The sequence below is a fragment of the Anomaloglossus baeobatrachus genome, chromosome 7 (genome assembly GCF_048569485.1).
Source record: "Anomaloglossus baeobatrachus isolate aAnoBae1 chromosome 7, aAnoBae1.hap1, whole genome shotgun sequence".
Taxonomy (NCBI): Eukaryota; Metazoa; Chordata; class Amphibia; order Anura; family Aromobatidae; genus Anomaloglossus; species Anomaloglossus baeobatrachus.
The window spans coordinates 223,970,880-223,991,590 of NC_134359.1; the positions used below are offsets into that span (position 1 = coordinate 223,970,880).

Consider the following 20,711-nt stretch of genomic DNA (forward strand, 5'->3'; position numbering starts at 1 on the left):
GCACCGCAACCCTGCACCCTGCCAAAACCCATCCTGCGGAACCCTCCCTCCTACCGGGCCCCGGGACCAACAGCCCCTACCCACGGAGGGGTCAACACCTAGCTGCTCCCCGCCATCGCTCCCGGGAACCCTGTCACCAGCAGCGGTGGCGTCACGAACTCTATATATCCCGAAACTCCAATCCCACTTTTCACTCGTGGGCGAGGAGCGCTGCTCGAGCCCCGGGTCCGGCCCACTCGAGCCACCGAGGAGAAGGCACCGGATCCGAGCGTGATCTCCCCGAGCAGCCGAGAAACTGGCCCCCGCCCCCGACAGAAGCCAGGACGCGTACACCCGGCTTCATAGTACGCATGACCCAAACTCCGGGGTCATGCGCACTGAGCCGAAATCCAGCGTCGGACGCTATGGCAGAGGAGAGGTGAGTGAGATCATCCTGTGATGCTACATATTCATTAGCATGTTAGCACACCCACAGGGACCCACAGGGACAAACTAATATGCAAATGAAGCTGACTGAACGCCCTTGGGGCTAGTGCCCTTGCTCATTAGCATACAGTAAAAGATCTTTAGAAAAAGTATTTCTTTATCTATGCTACTGTATACAGGGACGGTTATACAGGGATTAGCAGTATACACACAGAACTGCTCGTGATTCTAGGTGCATATTACACCTGACAGGTTCTCTTTAACCTAAAAAACCCATCTACAGTATGATGCACCCAAAATGGTATCAATAAGAATGAAAAGCTATCCCAAAAATCAAAGCAAACCCCTGCGCAGCTCCGCCAGGGTGGCAGGATGGCTCCTAGAAGGCGGAGGTAGAAAACACATGACCGGAATCAGGGTCTCCATCTTTATAGGGGTGGTCCGGCCTTAGGCTACAAGTCTGCTGTCTCTACGATTATCTATAAATATGGAATACATAGTTGAAAAAAGGGAAACACAAGAAGAAATGAACGGGCACTATTCATGTGGCGTCCTGGACTAGCCAGGTAGCCAAAGACAGAACACACACACACCCCCACCCCCCAGACAGTAACATTAGCCAAACACAAAACCCTTGTTGCCTCCCTCCAGGGTCTGATGTCCACACCAGGTGGGGCGGAGCCAGGCGGTTGGCCACACCCACCGAGGAGTTCACAGGCTGGAGGCGGGAACGCTATTGTAAATAGTGTTGTGGGATGGATACCGTTGCCGCCTCCGGAGTGGCAGATTGGAGGAAGGGCCCGCAGCAGAGCAGGCTGGGGCCCGGCCACCACCAGGACCGGTGGCCATCCTCTGGGGGTCAGGGGTCCCCCTTGGACGTGGGGTCCCCTGAAGTGACAGTCGGGTGCGAGTTACCGTATCCGTTCCCGCTCGGGCAGCCTGAACCTGGACTGGGGTCAAGGGGTGCTGCTCACTTCTTAGGGGCAGCATCAGGGCTAGGTTGCTTGGGTGGGAGAGCGGAAGACATCCGTCCGTCCGTAATAAAAATGTTTATATGTGTAACGTTAAAGTGACCTGAAAAGAATGCTTATGTTTTAAATGTATACCGTTACATGTTATTTATATTTTCACAGTTGAAAAATAAAACCGGTGATGGACGGGCAGCCCGCGGACGGTCTGCATTTCACCAAGGGGGAATATGGCGCCCTGGACTAGCCAGGTAGCCACAGACAGAACACACACACACACACCCACCCCCCAGACAGTATCATTAGCCAAACACAAAACCCTTGTTGCCTCCCTCCAGGGTCTGATGTCCACACCAGGTGGGGCGGAGCCAGGCGGTTGGCCCCACCCACCGAGGAGTTCACAGGCCTGGAGGCGGGAGAAGGAGCAGTTGAGTTCAGGAGGTTGAAGTGAGAGGAGTAAAGTGGAGAGTGTCTGGGTTTGTGGCCCAGGCACTGACAGCAAGGTTGGCAGACGGTGGTGGCCGTCTGCAGGAGTGGTGGATCAACGCGGAACCGTAGGACCGGGGTCGGGCGGTGGCCCGCCGGTACCGACCGGGGAGCGAAGTGAAGCTAGCACACACAGGCAGGGCCATCGGACCCCGACTAGGCTTGGAGCCGCTGTCAACAGTCAAATCTGAGTGTGACAGGAACCCCAGGGGTTTCCTAACAACCAAAGACCCGTTAGAAGACAACCGTCCGCACCGTGAGGGTATACAGCCACCGCCAACGGCTAGAGACCCAAGGGCCAGCGCCTGCGGGCAAAACGGGCTCCTCCGGCATCCATACACCGGGGAGCGGACTACCGTTGGGGACCCATCGTAGTCAAGACAGTACACAAAGGTGCAGGGAAAGACAGCCACCATCACCTGTCCGGGGAGAGAGACACTGCAGCCGGCTACGGGACCCGTCCATCCAGCCGTTTGGTTTACCGGAGACTTTGTGCATCAATTGCTGAGTGAGTACACCCGTGCCATCCGGCACCGCGCCGCGCTGCCCCTGCATCCCTGCACCTCACCAACCCTGCCTCCCCGTCACACCATCGGGCCCCAGGACCACCAACCCCTACCCACGGAGGGGGAAAACAACATCCCAGCTGCTCCCTACCATCGCTCCCGGGATCCCCGTCACCAGCAGCGGTGGTGCCCATCTTCACCACAACCCGTGGGTGGCGTCACAGACTAAATCCCCAAACCAACCACCCCCCTTTTCACTCACGGGCGAGCAGCGCCCCTCCGCCCGCGACATTCATGTATAATGGAAGTCAAGCATTTTTTACTGGAGTCTTCTGGAAAAATGCTGGCGTTTCCCATTGACTTCCATTATTCTCTGTACTAGACGATCCTGTCCGAGCGTCCAGTTAGTAGCAAACTCTTTTAGAGCACTTTAGTGCTCACCCACCACCAGTAGAACAGAACTGGTTAATAGGATTAACTAACACTAGAAAACTGAAGGCGTTGCCCATAGCAACCAATCAATCAACTACATATCACACAAATCATTGAGAAACTTAATTGGCAGAAGTAAGGAACACATTAGGAGCATGGACGTGTCCATGAGGCTTGTAGTACTAGTATTAAGAAAGTTGTTACAAAAAAAAAAAACAACAACCGAAATGAGGCTTGGAACGCGACAATGCCGGAAGTGAGCGAAGTAGGAACGAGAACGAAGTTTTGTGCGGTTCACGTGGTGCGATGGCTGAGATACCGGAGAACGCGCCGCAGCGTGAGTGGAGCCGCATAGTGCAGGCTGCGGGGGGCGCTCCGTCCGCAGTGACTGAGGCTGCGGGGGGCGCTCTGTCCGCAATGACTGGGGCTGCGGGGGGCGCTCCGTCCGCAGTGACTGGGGCTGCGGGGGGGCGCTCCGTCCGTAGTGACTGGGGCTGCGGGGGGCGCTCCGTCCGTAGTGACTGGGGCTGCGGGGGGCGCTCCGTCCGTAGTGACTGGGGCTGCGGGGGGCGCACCGTCCGTAGTGACTGGGGCTGCGGGGGGGGCGCTCCGTCCGTAGTGACTGGGGCTGCGGGGGGGCGCTCCGTCCGTAGTGACTGGGGCTGCGGGGGGCGCTCCGTCCGTAGTGACTGGGGCTGCGGGGGGCGCTCCGTCCGTAGTGACTGGGGCTGCGGGGGGCGCTCCGTCCGTAGTGACTGGGGCTGCGGGGGGCGCTCCGTCCGTAGTGACTGGGGCTGCGGGGGGACGCTCCGTCCGTAGTGACTGGGGCTGCGGGGGGCGCACCGTCCGTAGTGACTGGGGCTGCGGGGGGGCGCACCGTCCGTAGTGACTGGGGCTGCGGGGGGGCGCTCCGTCCGTAGTGACTGGGGCTGCGGGGGGCGCTCCGTCCGTAGTGACTGGGGCTGCGGGGGGCGCTCCGTCCGTAGTGACTGGGGCTGCGGGGGGCGCTCCGTCCGTAGTGACTGGGGCTGCGGGGGGCGCTCCGTCCGTAGTGACTGGGGCTGCGGGGGGGCGCTCCGTCCGTAGTGACTGGGGCTGCGGGGGGCGCTCCGTCCGTAGTGACTGGGGCTGCGGGGGGCGCTCCGTCCGTAGTGACTGGGGCTGCGGGGGGCGCTCCGTCCGTAGTGACTGGGGCTGCGGGGGGCGCTCCGTCCGTAGTGACTGGGGCTGCGGGGGGGGCGCTCCGTCCGTAGTGACTGGGGCTGCGGGGGGGGCGCTCCGTCCGTAGTGACTGGGGCTGCGGGGGGGGCGCTCCGTCCGTAGTGACTGGGGCTGCGGGGGGGGGCGCTCCGTCCGTAGTGACTGGGGCTGCGGGGGGGGCGCTCCGTCCGTAGTGACTGGGGCTGCGGGGGGGGCGCTCCGTCCGTAGTGACTGGGGCTGCGGGGGGGGCGCTCCGTCCGTAGTGACTGGGGCTGCGGGGGGGGGCGCTCCGTCCGTAGTGACTGGGGCTGCGGGGGGGGGCGCTCCGTCCGTAGTGACTGGGGCTGCGGGGGGGGGCGCTCCGTCCGTAGTGACTGGGGCTGCGGGGGGGGCGCTCCGTCCGTAGTGACTGGGGCTGCGGGGGGGGCGCTCCGTCCGTAGTGACTGGGGCTGCGGGGGGGGCGCTCCGTCCGTAGTGACTGGGGCTGCGGGGGGGGCGCTCCGTCCGTAGTGACTGGGGCTGCGGGGGGGGCGCTCCGTCCGTAGTGACTGGGGCTGCGGGGGGGGCGCTCCGTCCGTAGTGACTGGGGCTGCGGGGGGGGCGCTCCGTCCGTAGTGACTGGGGCTGCGGGGGGGGCGCTCCGTCCGTAGTGACTGGGGCTGCGGGGGGGGGCGCTCCGTCCGTAGTGACTGGGGCTGCGGGGGGGGCGCTCCGTCCGTAGTGACTGGGGCTGCGGGGGGGGGCGCTCCGTCCGTAGTGACTGGGGCTGCGGGGGGGGGCGCTCCGTCCGTAGTGACTGGGGCTGCGGGGGGGGCGCTCCGTCCGTAGTGACTGGGGCTGCGGGGGGGGGCGCTCCGTCCGTAGTGACTGGGGCTGCGGGGGGGGGCGCTCCGTCCGTAGTGACTGGGGCTGCGGGGGGGGGCGCTCCGTCCGTAGTGACTGGGGCTGCGGGGGGGGGCGCTCCGTCCGTAGTGACTGGGGCTGCGGGGGGGGCGCTCCGTCCGTAGTGACTGGGGCTGCGGGGGGGGCGCTCCGTCCGTAGTGACTGGGGCTGCGGGGGGGGCGCTCCGTCCGTAGTGACTGGGGCTGCGGGGGGGGCGCTCCGTCCGTAGTGACTGGGGCTGCGGGGGGGGGGCGCTCCGTCCGTAGTGACTGGGGCTGCGGGGGGGGCGCTCCGTCCGTAGTGACTGGGGCTGCGGGGGGCGCTCCGTACGCAGTGACTGATGATATGCCGTGTTTCTCTTGCAGACTGTCCGGGCACTGGAAGCAGTGATGCAGGGAAGAGCTCTGCGTGCCAGGGATGTCCCAATCAGTCACTCTGCGCCTCAGGGGCTGCGGCAGGACCGGACCCAGGTAAGAGAGGCTGCAGAGCTGTCATTACATAGCTGCCGGCAACTGTCCACATTTTGCTTAACTACATGTCCCAGCATGATCTGACAGTGCATGCTGGGAGTTGTAGTTTTGTCACAGCTGAAGAGAGAATGATGCTTGCTGTTCCTTTTGGGATGTGACACCAGTAACTCTCAGTAGTTGTCGGTCATTGACTGAGCAGCTACATGAACAATATAAGAGAAATTTATGATACAGCTGATGCACATGTACAGGGGCGACACTGCGCCATCCCCAGTGATTGGTGTCAGTCATTCCCAGCAAAGCTGTGGTGGCTGTACAGCAGGGGTGCACAACATTGTCATACTGAACCAGTCCCAAGGGACACAGATTGTTTAAAAGGAGTACATACATAAATACATCACAAGAACCTCCATCAGTATATGAAGGCACCACAAGAACCAAAATCAGTACATGAAGGGAGTACCACCATCAGTACATGAATGCATCACGAGAACCATAATCAGTACGTGAACGCACTACAAGAACCACCATCAGTACATGAAGGCATCACCAGCACCACCATCAGTACATGAAGGCATCACCAGCACCACCATCAGTACATGAAGGCATCACCAGCACCACCATCAGTACATGAAGGCATCACCAGCACCACCATCAGTACATGAAGGCATCACCAGCACCACCATCAGTACATGAAGGCATCACCAGCACCACCATCAGTACATGAAGGCATCACCAGCACCACCATCAGTACATGAAGGCATCACCAGCACCACCATCAGTACATGAAGGCATCACCAGCACCACAATCAGTACATGAAGGCATCACCAGCACCACAATCAGTACATGAAGGCATCACCAGCACCACAATCAGTACATGAAGGCATCACCAGCACCACAATCAGTACATGAAGGCATCACCAGCACCACAATCAGTACATGAAGGCATCACCAGCACCACAATCAGTACATGAAGGCATCACCAGCACCACCATCAGTACATGAAGGCATCACCAGCACCACCATCAGTACATGAAGGCATCACCAGCACCACCATCAGTACATGAAGGCATCACCAGCACCACCATCAGTACATGAAGGCATCACCAGCACCACCATCAGTACATGAAGGCATCACCAGCACCACCATCAGTAATAATAATATTTATTCACTTATATAGCGCTATTGATTCCATAGCGCTTTACATACATTGGCAACACTGTCCCCCTTGGGGCTCACAATCTAAATTCCCTATTTGTATGTCTTTGGAGTGTGGGAGGAAACTGGAGTACCCGGATTTAACCCACGCAAACACGGGGAGAACATACAAACTCCTTGCAGATGTTGTTCTTAGTGAGATTTGAACCCAGGAACCAGCACTGCAAGGCTGCCATGCTAACCACTCAGCCACTGTTCGCCCCAGTACATGAAGGCATCCTCATAACCACCGTCAGTACATGAAGGCATCCTCATAACCACCGTCAGTACATGAAGGCATCCTCATAACCACCGTCAGTACATGAAGGCATCCTCATAACCACCGTCAGTACATGAAGGCATCCTCATAACCACCGTCAGTACATGAAGGCATCCTCATAACCACCGTCAGTACATGAAGGCATCCTCATAACCACCGTCAGTACATGAAGGCATCCTCATAACCACCGTCAGTACATGAAGGCATCCTCATAACCACCGTCAGTACATGAAGGCATCCTCATAACCACCGTCAGTACATGAAGGCATCCTCATAACCACCGTCAGTTCATGAAGGCATCCTCATAACCAAGTTTTGAGTATTTGAGGAGGATTTGGAGCGTTTCTCCTAAAAAAAAAAAAAAAAAATCAGTGTGAAAACACGTTTACTTAACTTGAGTTTTTGGAGCAGAAGCTAACCAAATCCTCCTCATAAAGTAGATCAGAACCAGCACATGAGAACCACTGTCAGTAGATGCAGCAGCAAACTTTGTACAGCAATCAATTGTAATGTTAGGTCAGACCCATATATATGTATTGTGTGAACCTACAACTCCCAGCTTGTCCTTAACAATGGTAAGGAGATACTGGAAGTTGTTATTATCAGCCATCATCAGACTGGCGACCATACAGGAACCTCAGTACTGATGAGATGTATTCAGTTTCGTGATTAAACATTTACAACCAGGTACCTTATAGACAGCTTCTCTGATTGGAATCTTTTCCGTCCCTTTTGTCTGAATATAGTAGAGACGCCATCATGAGATTTCATGCCCACAGCTCATCTCTGCAGACTTCCCTATTCTCTGTCTTCAGCAACACATCCTGACACCATGCCATTAAATAAATATCATTATGCTGCCTCACAAAAAATGTACTGTATTTCTCATGCTGCGACCCTGATTATATAATTGCCCCTCACTGTGCTTCCTGTCCTGTACAAAATGTCCCCCTCCTCACTGCCCCTCTGTGTAATGTCCCCCTCCACACTGCCCCTCTGTGTAATGTCCCCCACATACTGTGACTCCCATAATAACTGTAATCTCCCACACACAGCCCTTCTCAATGATGTCCCCCCACACACATGCACTGCCCCCACACCCCACATTATACTATGACTCCTTTCACAATTCCCCCCCCCCCCCTCTTTGCACCATAATGTCCCCCAGTGCCCCAACATAGCCCTCAAAATATCCCCCATAGCTCCATGACATTACCTATAAGCTCCATAAAAAAATCCCCCATACCTCCATAATGGGGGTCAGGGGGGTGTGAATCTGCTTGTGCAGACAAAGAGATATCACTATCAGTATGAACAGATGTTAAGTGCCTGTGCAACAAGTTGTACCAAAAGTGCAGTGTAATGCGAACACCAGGTCAGAAAATCAGTTGGATATGTACATATAAACCACTGGTGTAAATACGAACAAAACACTCAAACAAACACTCAAACACTGAAAACAAGTTAAAAAAAAAAAAAGCACCATAGTTGGGAAGTTTTTTTTTTTCTAAGATGATTGTGCAGATGATAGACTTTATATTTGCTTACATTGATATCCTATGTGCAGCAAATTTTACCATAAATGCAGTATAATCTAATATATAAAGGTGAGTGTGTGTGTCCGCTAAAGGAATCCGCACCGCCGCATTTACAATCACGAAATTTTGCAGAGACGCCCCATGTGACTCAGGGAACGTCATAGACTGTTTGGTCGGGAAAATTTAACCCCGCGCTTTACAGTTAGTCTCCAAAATCATGCCTCCATTAATCTGAATGGAGCTGCGAGCTACGGGCTATTTATAGCAACTGTCAGTGGTTGCAATAGGAACAAAATAAACTGTTAGTATAAAAGCCGATGTGTGAGGTAATAAGATGGGAAGACGGATAGAGAGAGACAGACAGAAAAAGAGACACAGACAGTCTGGGCAGCGAGACAGTCTGGGCAGCGAGACAGACTCGAAGAGACATAGTTACTATCCCGGGCAACGCCCGTGTACTACAGCTAGTATTCACATAAATGTGGCCGAAGAAGCTACCACTCCATTGTTGGCTATGCACTAAATGAAAACACAAACTACTACTAGTGTGAATGTCAGAAAAACAAGAATCTCTATCTCTATGGTTTGTACACACCTCCTCATTCAAAGAATTTTTCTTTATTTTCATGACTCTAAAAATTTTAGATTCACATTGAAGGCATCAAAACTATGAATTACCACATGTGAAATGAAATACTTCTTAAAGTGTGAAACAACTGAAAATATGTCTTATATTCTAGGTTCTTCAAAGTAGCCACCTTTTTGCTTTCATTACTGCTTTGCACACTCTTGGCATTCTCTTGATGAGCTTCAAGAGGTCACCGGAAATGGTTTTCCAACAATCTTGAAGGAGTTCCCAGAGATGCTTAGCACTTGTTGGCCCTTTTGCCTTCACTCTGCGGTCCAGCTCACCCCAAACCATCTCGATTAAGTTCAGGTCTGGTGACTGTGGAGACCAGGTCATCTGGTGTAGCACCCCATCACTCTCCTTCTTAGTCAAATAGCCCTTACACAGCCTGGAGGTGTGTTTGGGGTCATTGTCCTGTTGAAAAATAAATGATGGTCCAACTAAATGCAAATCGGATGGAATAGCATGCCGCTACAAGATGCTGTGGTAGCCATGCTGGTTCTGTATGCCTTCAATTTTGAATAAATCCCCAACAGTGTCAGCAGCAAAGCACCCCCACACCATCACACCTCCTCCTCCATGCTTCACCGTGGGAACCAGGCATGTAGAGTCCATTCGTTCACCTTTTCTACAAAGACGCGGTGGTTGGATCCAAAGAACTCAAATTTGAACTCATCAGACCAAAGCACAGATTTCCACTGGTCTAATGCCCATTCCTTGTGTTCTTTAGCCCAAACAAGTCTCTTCTGCTTGCTGCCTGTCCTTAGCAGTGGTTTCCTAGCAGCTATTTTACCATGAAGGCATGCCACACAAAGTCTCCTCTTAACAGTTGTTCTAGAGATGAGAAGGTGTGTCCAAACTTTTGGTCTGTGCTGTATATACAGTATGATTGAGTACCACGCTTAGAGGGGAAACTTGGAGGTTAATGCAGGACTGCAGTTTTTTACACACAAGATTATACAGGGGTACTGACCAAGGGATGTCTCAAAGAACAGACCATGGTGTATGTGACCATGGACAAAAAGTGGTATGCGAAACCTGTGAAACCGTCTAAGGAAAATAATTACCATAATATATGTTGAAATATTTATAAAAATGTGAGGGGTGTACTCACTTTTGTAGTATATTATGTATGTGTGTTTGTATATGTGTATAGATAGATGTAATACACACACATTATATCATAAAAGTGAGTACACCCCCAACATTTTTGTAAAAATATTGTAGCTTTTCATGGGCAACATAAGTAATGACACTTTGAGTGTACAGCTTGTATAACAGTGTAAATTTGGACCCCTCTGAATAACTCAACACACAGCCAATAATATCTAATCCGCTGGCAAGAAAGGTGAGTACACCACTAAGTGAAAATGGCCAAATTGTGTCCAAAGTTTCAATATTTTGTGTGATCTCCATTACTTTTGAGCACTGCCTTAACTCTCTTGGGCGTGGCTTTCTCTAGAGCTTCAGAGGGGCTATGGATTCCTCTTTCATCCTCCATGACGACATAACGGAACTGGTGGATGTTAAAGACATTGTTCTTCTCCACCTTCCGTTAGAGGATACCTCAGAGGAACTCAAAAGGGTTTATGTATGGAGACGCTTGGCCAGTCCAGCACCTTACCTTCAGTTTCTTTCCTAAGGCCTCTTCCACACATCCATGAAATACCACGCACATTTTTCACGGACGTGTCAAAGGTGTGTTTTGGCCTCCGTGAGCCGTGTTTATGGCTCACGTGTGTTCTGTGTGTTATCCGTGATAACACACGGAGAACGGAAACTTTCTATTCACCTGTCCCTGGCGTCGCTGTCCGTGGTGCTGAACTTTGGCTCCGGTCCTGCAGACTCCCCGCTGCTGCTGCCGCCTCCGGCCGCAGTGAAGTGAATATGCAATGAGCGGCGATCGGCAGTAAGTGACAGCAGCGGCAGAGACAGGAGGGCTGGAGAAGGTGAGTAAAGTTTGTTTTTTTTTTTTTTGTTTTTTTTTTTTGTTTTTGTTCCCCCTCTCGCAGATACATGTGTATTCTCTGGTGTGTGCCACACGGAACACATCCGTGTGGTCCGTTTGTGTTACATGTGACCCGTTTGCGTTCCGTGTGACACCCGTGATGCTAGAGAAAACGTGGACATGTCTACGTGTGGAGCACACGGGCACACGTATGCTCCACACGGTCCATGGCAGAATACGCACGTGAACGCAGACCCATTGATTTTAATGGGTCTACGTGTGCCCGTGTCTCCGGTACGTGAGAAAACTGACCATGCATCATGGGTCATTGGTCATGATCATGTTGGAGTACTGCTCTATGGCCGAGTTTCTGAGGGGAGGAGATCATGCTCTCTTCAGTATGTGACAGTACATGTATGAGGTAGCACTGACAGGCTGACCCCCCACCCATGTAACATCTGTAGCAATGATAGCAACACTCATACGTGTATTTTGGAATGAAAGCCTCTAGATATGATGCTGAGCACGTGCACTCAACTTCTTTGGTTCTGAGAGGAACCTGTCTTGTTATACTGTTTTATGGTATTGGCCACTGTGCTTCAGCTCAGTTACAGGGTGTAGGCGATATTCTTATAGTCTATCCCATCTTAATGGAGAAGAATAATTCTTTTTTTTTTCAGATCCTCAGAGACTTCTTTTCCATGAGGAGCCATGTTGAATTTCCAGTGACCAGTATGAGAGAATGTGAGCGATAACACCAAATGTAACATCCCTTCTCCCCATTCACAAATAAGACCTTGTAACACTGAGTCACATGACACCGGGGAGGGAAAAATTGCTAATTGGGCACAATTTGTTTATTTTCACTTAGGGGTATATTTTCAGCAGTTTAGACATTAATGGCTGTGCGAGTTATTTAGAGGGCACCAAACTTACTCTGTTATACAAGCTGTACACTGACTACTGTACATTGTAACAAAGTGTCATATCCTCAGTGTTGTCCTATGAAAAGATATAATAAAGTATTTACAAAAATGCGAGAGGTGTACTCACTTTTGTGATATACTGTATGTATGTATTCGTATATATGTTTGGTGTATATCTGTATACATTTACATGGAGCACGATGGTGTCCCGCGTTGTACTGTATCCTCACTAGCCTAGCTGATGGTTTACCCAGTGCCAAAGACCTTGCTCCACTGTTGGGCTCTGCCTATTCATAGACCCTGGTCTTAACTCTCTTTCTGTATTCTATTTTAGCAATAGAAGAAATCAAAGCAAAAATGTCTTCAGTGAAACACAAGATACTGGTCCTCTCAGGAAAAGGAGGTGTTGGGAAGAGCACATTTAGTGCACATTTGGCTCATGGCTTGGCCGAAGACGAAGGCCAACAGGTCAGCTCACTTGTACATCTTCTGTATAGTGTTGGGTGTAGACTATGTTGTTTCCAGCCACTGTTGAAGATCTCCAAAAATGTGAAGGCATTAAAAAATAAGTGTAGAGGATTGCATAACGCTTATCTAATATATAATTTTGTGTGTGTGTGTGTGTGTATGCATGCATGCTAAAGGTATCCGCACAGTCAAGGACACAGTGCTGCGGTGTGCAGAAATTTTGCAATCACGAAATTTTGCACAGATACCCCATGTGACCCAGGGAACGTCCTAGACTATGTTTTGACTGGAAAATTTAGCCCTGCGCTTTAGTTACACTCCAAAAAACCTGCCTCCATTAAAGTCAATGGAGCTGCGAGCTATTAGGGTATTAATAGGAGCTATGATTGGTTGCTATCGGAACAAAATAAATTGTTAGTATAAGAAGCTGATGTGTGAGGTAATAAGATGTCGGTGGGGAGACGGATAGAGAGAGACAGAAAGAGACCGACTGGGAAAGAGACAGACACTGAGACAGAGACTGGGAGAGGGACAGACAGACAGTTCCTATCCCTGGCAGCGCTGGGTGCTACAGCTAGTATATATATTTGTAAGGCTTTATAGACTTCTTTAGGTTCTTGGTATAATATTACAGCTCAGATTAGCTGTCTAATGATCCCAGGATCTTCATTCTTGGTGCAGTAGTTCTCATTTCTGCATATGAGGGGCAAAAGAGCAAGTGACACCAGAAAGCTCACAGCCTGGGTCTGTCATGGCTTTAGCTTCCAGTGGAACCAGGGAAGATTCAGGAACTTTTCTTCATGTTATCACCACCTTTTACCGAGCAGAATATGTTCCCTGGTTGTCACATGGCAGTAACTGCTGGGAAGATGATCTAGAATCCTCACACCGCACCTAATTGGGGCATTTGTCATGGCTAAAAAGTTTAACTGTGACAGGTTTGGTCTATTGATGCTGAATAAGCGATTATTTGTGCTATAGTGGCATGGACTTAGATTAGATTTTTATCTACTTAAAATGTCCTTTAAGGACTACACGCATTATTGGATGTAATACTGGAACAAAATGCACTAGTAAAAGCAAAATATTACAATGGGTAGCTGTGTGACGCCTCATTAACACGTCCATGTTGCACGCACGTCGTTTTGTACTCGTTTTTGTCAGAGATCCAGAATTAATCCATTATAAGCTATGCCGTTATTTACATCCCCTTGTTTTTTTTCAGACTGTTTTCATGCAAAACTCCCGGAGACATGTATAACAGATGTAAAGGTCCAAAAACATGTTCGTGGAAAACCCATACAGCACGCGGATGGCTTCTATTACAATCCATGTGCTGTGCGTTCTTAGCATTACAAAGTATAGGATGAGCTTTGTAATTTTTCTATCTATGAAAATCACTAATGACTGATGGCACACGGACCGTTACTGATGGCAGATGGACACACGGACCGTCACTGATGGTACACGGACCGTCACTGATGGTACACGGACCGTCACTGATGGTACACGGACCGTCACTGATGGTACACGGACCGTCACTGATGGTACACGGACCGTCACTGATGGTACACGGACCGTCACTGATGGTACACGGACCGTCACTGATGGTACACGGACCGTCACTGATGGTACACGGACCGCACACTGATGGTACACGGACCGCACACTGATGGTAAACGGGCACACGGACAGCACAATGATAGTAAGCGGGCACACGGACCGCACACTGATGACACATTGATGGTAAACAGATACATGAAATCTCATCAGCACCAACTGCCATCTCCTATCTCAGTAAGGGTACTTTCACACTTGCGTTGAACGGTATCCGTTGCATTGCGTTGTGTAACGGATGCAACGGATGTGTTGCATATAGTGGCACAACGGATGCAACGGATGCTGCAAAACAACGCAATTCGTTTAGATTTTTTTTTTTTTTTTACAGTTTTACCAGCGGCAGACTATTGTAAACGATCAGCTGATCGCTCCCAGTAGCCAGCCGCCGGGTGATCAGCTGATCGCTCCCTGCAGCCGGCCGCCGGGTGATCAGCTGATCGCTCCCTGCAGCCGGCCGCCGGGTGATCAGCTGAGCGCTGTCACTTTCCGGCGCCCGGGCATGCCGGCGGGCGGGCGCTCAGCTGAGCGCTGTCACTTGCCGGCGGCCAGGTATGCCGACGGCCGGGCATGCCAGCGGGCGGGCGCTCAGTTGAGCGCTATGACTTTCCGGCGGCCGGGCATGCCGGTGGCCGGTCGCTCAGCTGAGCGCTGTCGCTTGCCGACGGCTGGGCACTCAGCTGAACGTTCGGCCACCGCGAGCCAAAATAAAGTTTGATTTAAGAAAGAAAAAAAAAAAAAGAGCATGCGCAGTGGAATCCAGAGGATTCCGCTGCTCAAAATAACGTTACATACTGCGTTCCTCCCGCTGGGCGGAAGCAACGGAGCGTCGCCCAGCGGAAGCAACGCAGGTCCTTTTGGTACAATCCGTCACCCATACAAGTCTATGGGAAACAGCGGAATCCGTTAACGGATTCCGCTGTTTTCCAAAAGGGCGGATTGTAACGGAAGGAAATAAACGCAAGTGTGAAAGTACCCTTATAAGAAAGTCGTCACTGAATACAGATTTCACCTCAGATTTGATAATTTTGGTAATGACTGATCCATTCCCACTACACATTATTTCTATGGGAGAATGTCTCGGTGATACTTTGTCCAGTGACTCTATCCGCTTCGTTAAGTGCTTTTCTGTCTGACGGACCACCGTGCAGGCCCCGAGTCTACGGTACAGCCCCGTACATGAACACTAAATCACACAGCAGATGTTCTCTCGTTTCCGATAACATTTCATACCTATTTAATTTTACATTTAAATGGTTCAATGAAAACCACAAAACTCAGAATTTGTTTTAAAAGTCAAAATTGTCATTTGATTCAGAGGAAAAAAAAGTAATGTGACGGGATGTAGAAGAGCAGGAGCTGTCCAGATCCCTCTCTGCACTGTCTGCTTCCGTCTGGAAGGTTTTGTGGCCGGTGTCCAGGTAGCCACTATTGTAGCTTCTCGCTGACATACTTTGCGTCTTCAGCAGACAGATGGTGACAGTGGAAACCTGCTTTAGATCACGTCCTGTTTCCTGGGATTATTCCCATCCCACCGCAGTATTCTCGTCTGGCTCTCCTCTGTAAGAATCAGTTCCAATTCACATAGTGGTGTGTTACGTTTGCTCGGAGACTGCTCCGCGTCACACCTGCGTACCTCATACTTCCCCCTCATGGAAAGTCAAAATGGCAGCCAAGATGTAGACTTGTGGGATTACAGAGTAATTCTCACATCTTCCTGTTTGTCACTCAAGAAGCGTATAGAAATCTTCATTCTTCAGGAAGGACTGAACCTTGTGTTTAGTTTTATATAGAAATGGCCGTACACCGGGGGATAACTGCAGCGGGGGCCGGCAGGGGATGTGCTCTAAATTGGATTTAGATACAGAGTTAGGATATGATCTTCCCTAAGGTAAAAGCTAGGGAAAGAAATACTTCTAAAGTAAGTGTCGATTTTACAGATAATAAAATATCACTATACCTTATCTTTCGGTTTATGGGATGCACCTTACTCTAACCCCTTTAAGACCAAGAACGTACTGGTACGTCTTTGGTCATCTATCTCCCGTTACCGCAGGCTCCGGCAGCAAGCCCATAGTAATCCCTGAACATCTCTGCTGACATGATCAGCAGACGTGTGGCTAACAGGCGCAGGTGGGTCAGAGCTCTACCTGCACCTGTTAACCTTTTTAGAGTGTGCTGTCAAATACTGACAGAGCAATTTAAATGGCCACAGTGGGAATCGTGCTGTTCCCCGCCACCATTGGCGGCGGTCACGGAGGTTCCAATTTGTTGCCATGGTAGTGCGGAGTCAGGTGATGACCCCTGGCTCTGCCATGATGAACTTCTTATGAGAGCCAACAGAGTGCTGGCTGTTGTGAATACATTTGAATTAGATTCCAGTTTCCCTCTTGTAGTCAGTGCTGGTAATGCAGTTGACTTGCTGAGTGGGAACTGAACAGCTGAGTAGGATTTGCAATCAGGCCATTTGGTTTGGGCCTATGTGCACAGGTTGTGTTTTTTTCAGCGCAGAAAAAAAGCACCCTCTGGCAGAGGGGACAATTGTAAACAATGCGTTTTTTATAAAAACGTATAAACGCTTGCGTTTTTTGTGCGTTTTTCGTGCGTTTTCTTCAGGTGCGTTTTTGACCACATGATCCAGTGACACGGCGTGTAGTACACAGTGCCAGCCTTCCTGCAGAGATGTGAGTGTTGCCCACAGGAGAACGCAGCAGCCCATGCCCACAATTTGGGTTCAGGCTGCTGTGGACTTTAGCTCTATTCTACGTGCAGAGAACACTCATCTCCGCAGCATAAATTGACATGCTGAGGCTCGGGAAGCCACGCCACAGGTCAGTTTATGCTGCGGAGAAAAGAAGCACAGTGGGCACGGGATTTCTAAAAATCCTTCCACTGTGCTTCTACTGCACAACGCAGCGTTATGGAAGCAGAGAAAACACTCTGCGCCCAAAACACTGCAAACCCTGATTGTGGGCGCACAGCCAAAAATGCGTCAATGGATGTCAAACATATATATAACGTCCCACCCCTCCCGCATATTCTAAGCTGGCGCCCTTTAGTGCCTTTCACGTGGCACTAAAGCAGGGGTGGGGAACCTTTTTACTGCCGGGGGCCATCTGGAAATTTCTACGAACCATCGGGGGCCGCACAAAATTATCAATGTGAAAATTACCCCGCTACATTTGGTCAAGCAATTAATTAACTCACCCCTATTGTGGTGGCCAGAGATGCTTCTGTTTGGCGCAGCGGTTAATTTTAGGTGATATTGATCATGTTGCTTCTCACAGCTGCTTTTCCAGGATTGTCTCTGTCTGGAGCAGTCAACTCTTTGTGATTAATAAGATTGGTAAATCATATACATCACAACTGACACTGGGACTGCTGTATATATATATACATCACAGGAGGGGCTGGGGGCATATACATCACATAGGAGACGCTGGAACTACTGTATATACATCACATAGGAGACGCTGGGACAGCTGTATATATATTAAAGGAGATGCCCCAGGCCCTCCTGTGATGTATATGCCACCAGCCCCTCCTGTGATGTATATGCCCCCAGTGTCTCCTGTGATGTGTATGCTCCAGCCCCACCTGTAATATATACATTACAGAAGACAATGGGGCATATACATCACAGGAGGGGCTGGGGGCATATACATCACAGGATATATGCCCCCAGCCCCTCCTGTGATGTATATTTCCCCAGTGTCTCCTGTGATGTGTATGCTCCAGACCCACCTGTAATATATACATTACAGGAGACAATGGGGTATATACATCACAGGAGGGGCTGGGAGCATATACATCACAGGTGGGGCTTGGAGCATATACATCACAGGTGGGGCTGGGAGAATATATACGTCACAAAAAAGGCTGAGGACATATACATCACTGGGAGGCATAGATATGGCTTTGGAGCGCAGACAGCACGGGGGGGGCACGGACAGCACTAAGGGGGGCACGGACAGCATTGGGGGGGGCATGGACAGAACTGGGGGGGCATGGACAGCAATAGGGGGGCACGGACAGCAATAGGGGGGCACGGGGGAAACTGACAACACATGCAGAGCCCAGACATTGCAACGGGGGCGAAGACAGCATGGGGGAGCATGGACATCACTGGGGGCACAGCACTGGGGGGGGGGGGGGGGAAGTCACACAGCTCTGGGGGAGTGGGGGGCACACAGCTCTGGGGGAGTGGGGGCCACACAGCTCTGGGGGAGTGGGGGGCACAGACCTAGTGGAGGGGGGGCACACAGACCTAGTGGAGGGGGGCACACAGACCTTGTGGAGGGGGGGCACACAGACCTTGTGGAGGGGGGGGCACACAGACCTTGTGGAGGGGGGGGGCACACAGACCTAGTGGAGAGGGGGGACACACAGACCTAGGGGAGGGGGGGCACACAGCCCTGGGGGCCACACAAACCTGGGGGCCACACAAACCTGGCAGACACACAACCCTGGGGGACACACAACCCTGGGGAAGAAGCACACAACCCTGGGAAAGAAGCACACAACCCTGGGGAAGAAGCACACAACCCTGGGGAAGAAGCACACAAACCTGGGGAAGAAGCACACAACCCTGGTGGAGCGGACACAGAGGGAGCAGGCACACGGCAGCTGGGAAATGAGCACATAGCAGCACAGTGGGAACAGGCACACAGCACAGTGGGAGCGCACACAGGGGAGCGGGTGCGGAGGAGCTGGCACAAAGGAGCGTGCATGGGGGAACTGTAATGGAGAAGCGGGCAAGGGTGAGCGCGCACGGAGAAGCGGGCACGGGGGAGCGAGCACGTGTTAGCTGGCACACAGCACGGGGGAGCGCGCACAGAAGAGCTGGCACGCAGCAGGGGGGGGGAGCGCGCACTTACTAGTTGAAGCCGTCAAACTGCTGCTGGGCTTCTGTGGGACGGGGCGAAAGTGTTAACCCCGCTCACAAAATAAGTCCTCCTGAGCACACACGCGCACTGACCAGCGTTCAGTAGTGAACGCTGAATGCGCGTCCTCGTAGCGCGCATGGGGATTTAAAGGGCCGGTAACCGGCAAGACGCGGCTGCTGGCAGAGTCCCGGGGGCCGTACAAAAGGTCTTTGCGGGCCGCATACGGCCCGCGGGCCGGAGGTTCCCCACCCCTGCACTAAAGGATGCCTAGCCTTGTATTTAGCCCAAAAAAAACATAAAAAATTAAAACAAATGACGTGGGTCCCCCCTATTTTTGATAGCCAGTTAGGGTAAAGCAGACAGCTGTAGCCTGCAAACCACAGCTGACAGCTTCATCTTGTCTGGTGATCAATTTGGAGGGCTCCCCAAGCTGTTTTTTTTTTTTTTTTTAATTATTTATAAATAAATAAAAAAACAAAACAAACATAGGGTCCCCCCAAATTAGATCACCAGCCAAGGTAAAGCTGACAGCTGGGGTCTGGTATTCTCAGGATGGGAAGAGCCATGGTTATTGGACTCTTCCCAGCCTAAAAATAGCAGGCCGCAGCCGCCCCAGAAGTGGTGCATCCATTAGATGCGCCAATCCTGGCTCTTCGCCCCAACTCATCCCGTTGCCCTGGTGCGGTGGCAAACGGGGTAATATATGGGGTTGATGCCAGATGTGTAATGTCACCTGGCATCAAGCCCAGCAATTAGTGATGTCACGGTGTCTATTTGATACCAGCCATAACTAATTGACAGTAATAGCAAAAAAACTGACAAAAAAAAAAAAAATATTTGAAAATACACTCCCCTAAACATTCCCTCTTTCACCAATTTATTGAAAAGAAAAACAAAAAATCGGGTCCCTGTAATCCATTTTGTATAGATCTGAAAATAAGGAGCGCTGATAGTGTAACACCAAAGTGATCAGTGGGGTATACCTGGAAAATATACACTCACCTGGATCAGTTGTGACAGTCACAACCACTAGTGCGCATGAGATAATGGCGTCTGCTGCAGCCCCACGTGGATGAGCATACAAGATAAGGTAGAAAAGGGGTTAATGCTGCGCATCAGCCAAATGAAGACGTATAATGTTGATGAAGATGAGTATTCTTTTATTTCATAGGTCTACGCGTTTCAAGGTGACAACCTCTTCCTCAGGACCAATGCATCAACAACAAGTACTTGTTGTTGATGCATTGGTCCTGAGGAAGAGGTTGTCACCTTGAAACGCGTAGACCTATGAAATAAAAGAATACTCATCTTCATCAACATTATACGTCTTCATTTGGCTGATGCGCAGCATTAACCCCTTTTCTACCTTATCTTGTATGTGTAATCCATTTTGGACGTCCCACGTTGACACTGGACCTTCTAGACTATGGGGGGCACGCTCAGGGAACGTATCCCCCATTTTCTAGGAGTGCAGACCCTCCATTTGAGGAGAGTGGGTGCAAAGTATCTGCACCCACTCTCCCTGGGTCACAGCTACAGAGTGCGAGCAGCCAGCGTCTAGCAAAGCAGGAAGCTGAGCTATCAGCCGCGCTCTGCACGTGTGACCGGCGTCTGCTGTGTAGGAGGAGGGGGCCGCGGGGGATCAGCGCTGTGACAGGTACGGGTATTACCGGGGGACACCGGGCGGGAATAGGGGGTGACCTGGCAGGGCCTGGGGAGCAGTTTTCTGTCGCATGTGTTATGGCACATGCGACAGAAACAGAGGAATAGGGCGGCCGGTGCGCTGCTGTATGCGCGGCCGTCTTGGATTTTCGGGATGGGGTCGGGGCGGGCACTTTGGCGACTCCG

General features: G+C 51.4%; 1 protein-coding gene across 1 annotated transcript in view; it reads left to right on the forward strand.

Moving 5' to 3' along the window:
- Positions 1-3,059: 3,059 nt before the first annotated feature.
- Positions 3,060-20,711, forward strand: part of NUBP1 (NUBP iron-sulfur cluster assembly factor 1, cytosolic) — a 64,242-nt gene continuing 46,590 nt past the window's right edge. The window contains exons 1-3 of the mRNA XM_075319104.1: positions 3,060-3,155; positions 5,269-5,373; positions 12,227-12,360. Of these exons, the coding sequence (XP_075175219.1) occupies positions 3,125-3,155; positions 5,269-5,373; positions 12,227-12,360 (270 nt within the window). The 5' untranslated portion in view covers positions 3,060-3,124. The remainder of the gene's footprint in view (positions 3,156-5,268; positions 5,374-12,226; positions 12,361-20,711) is intronic.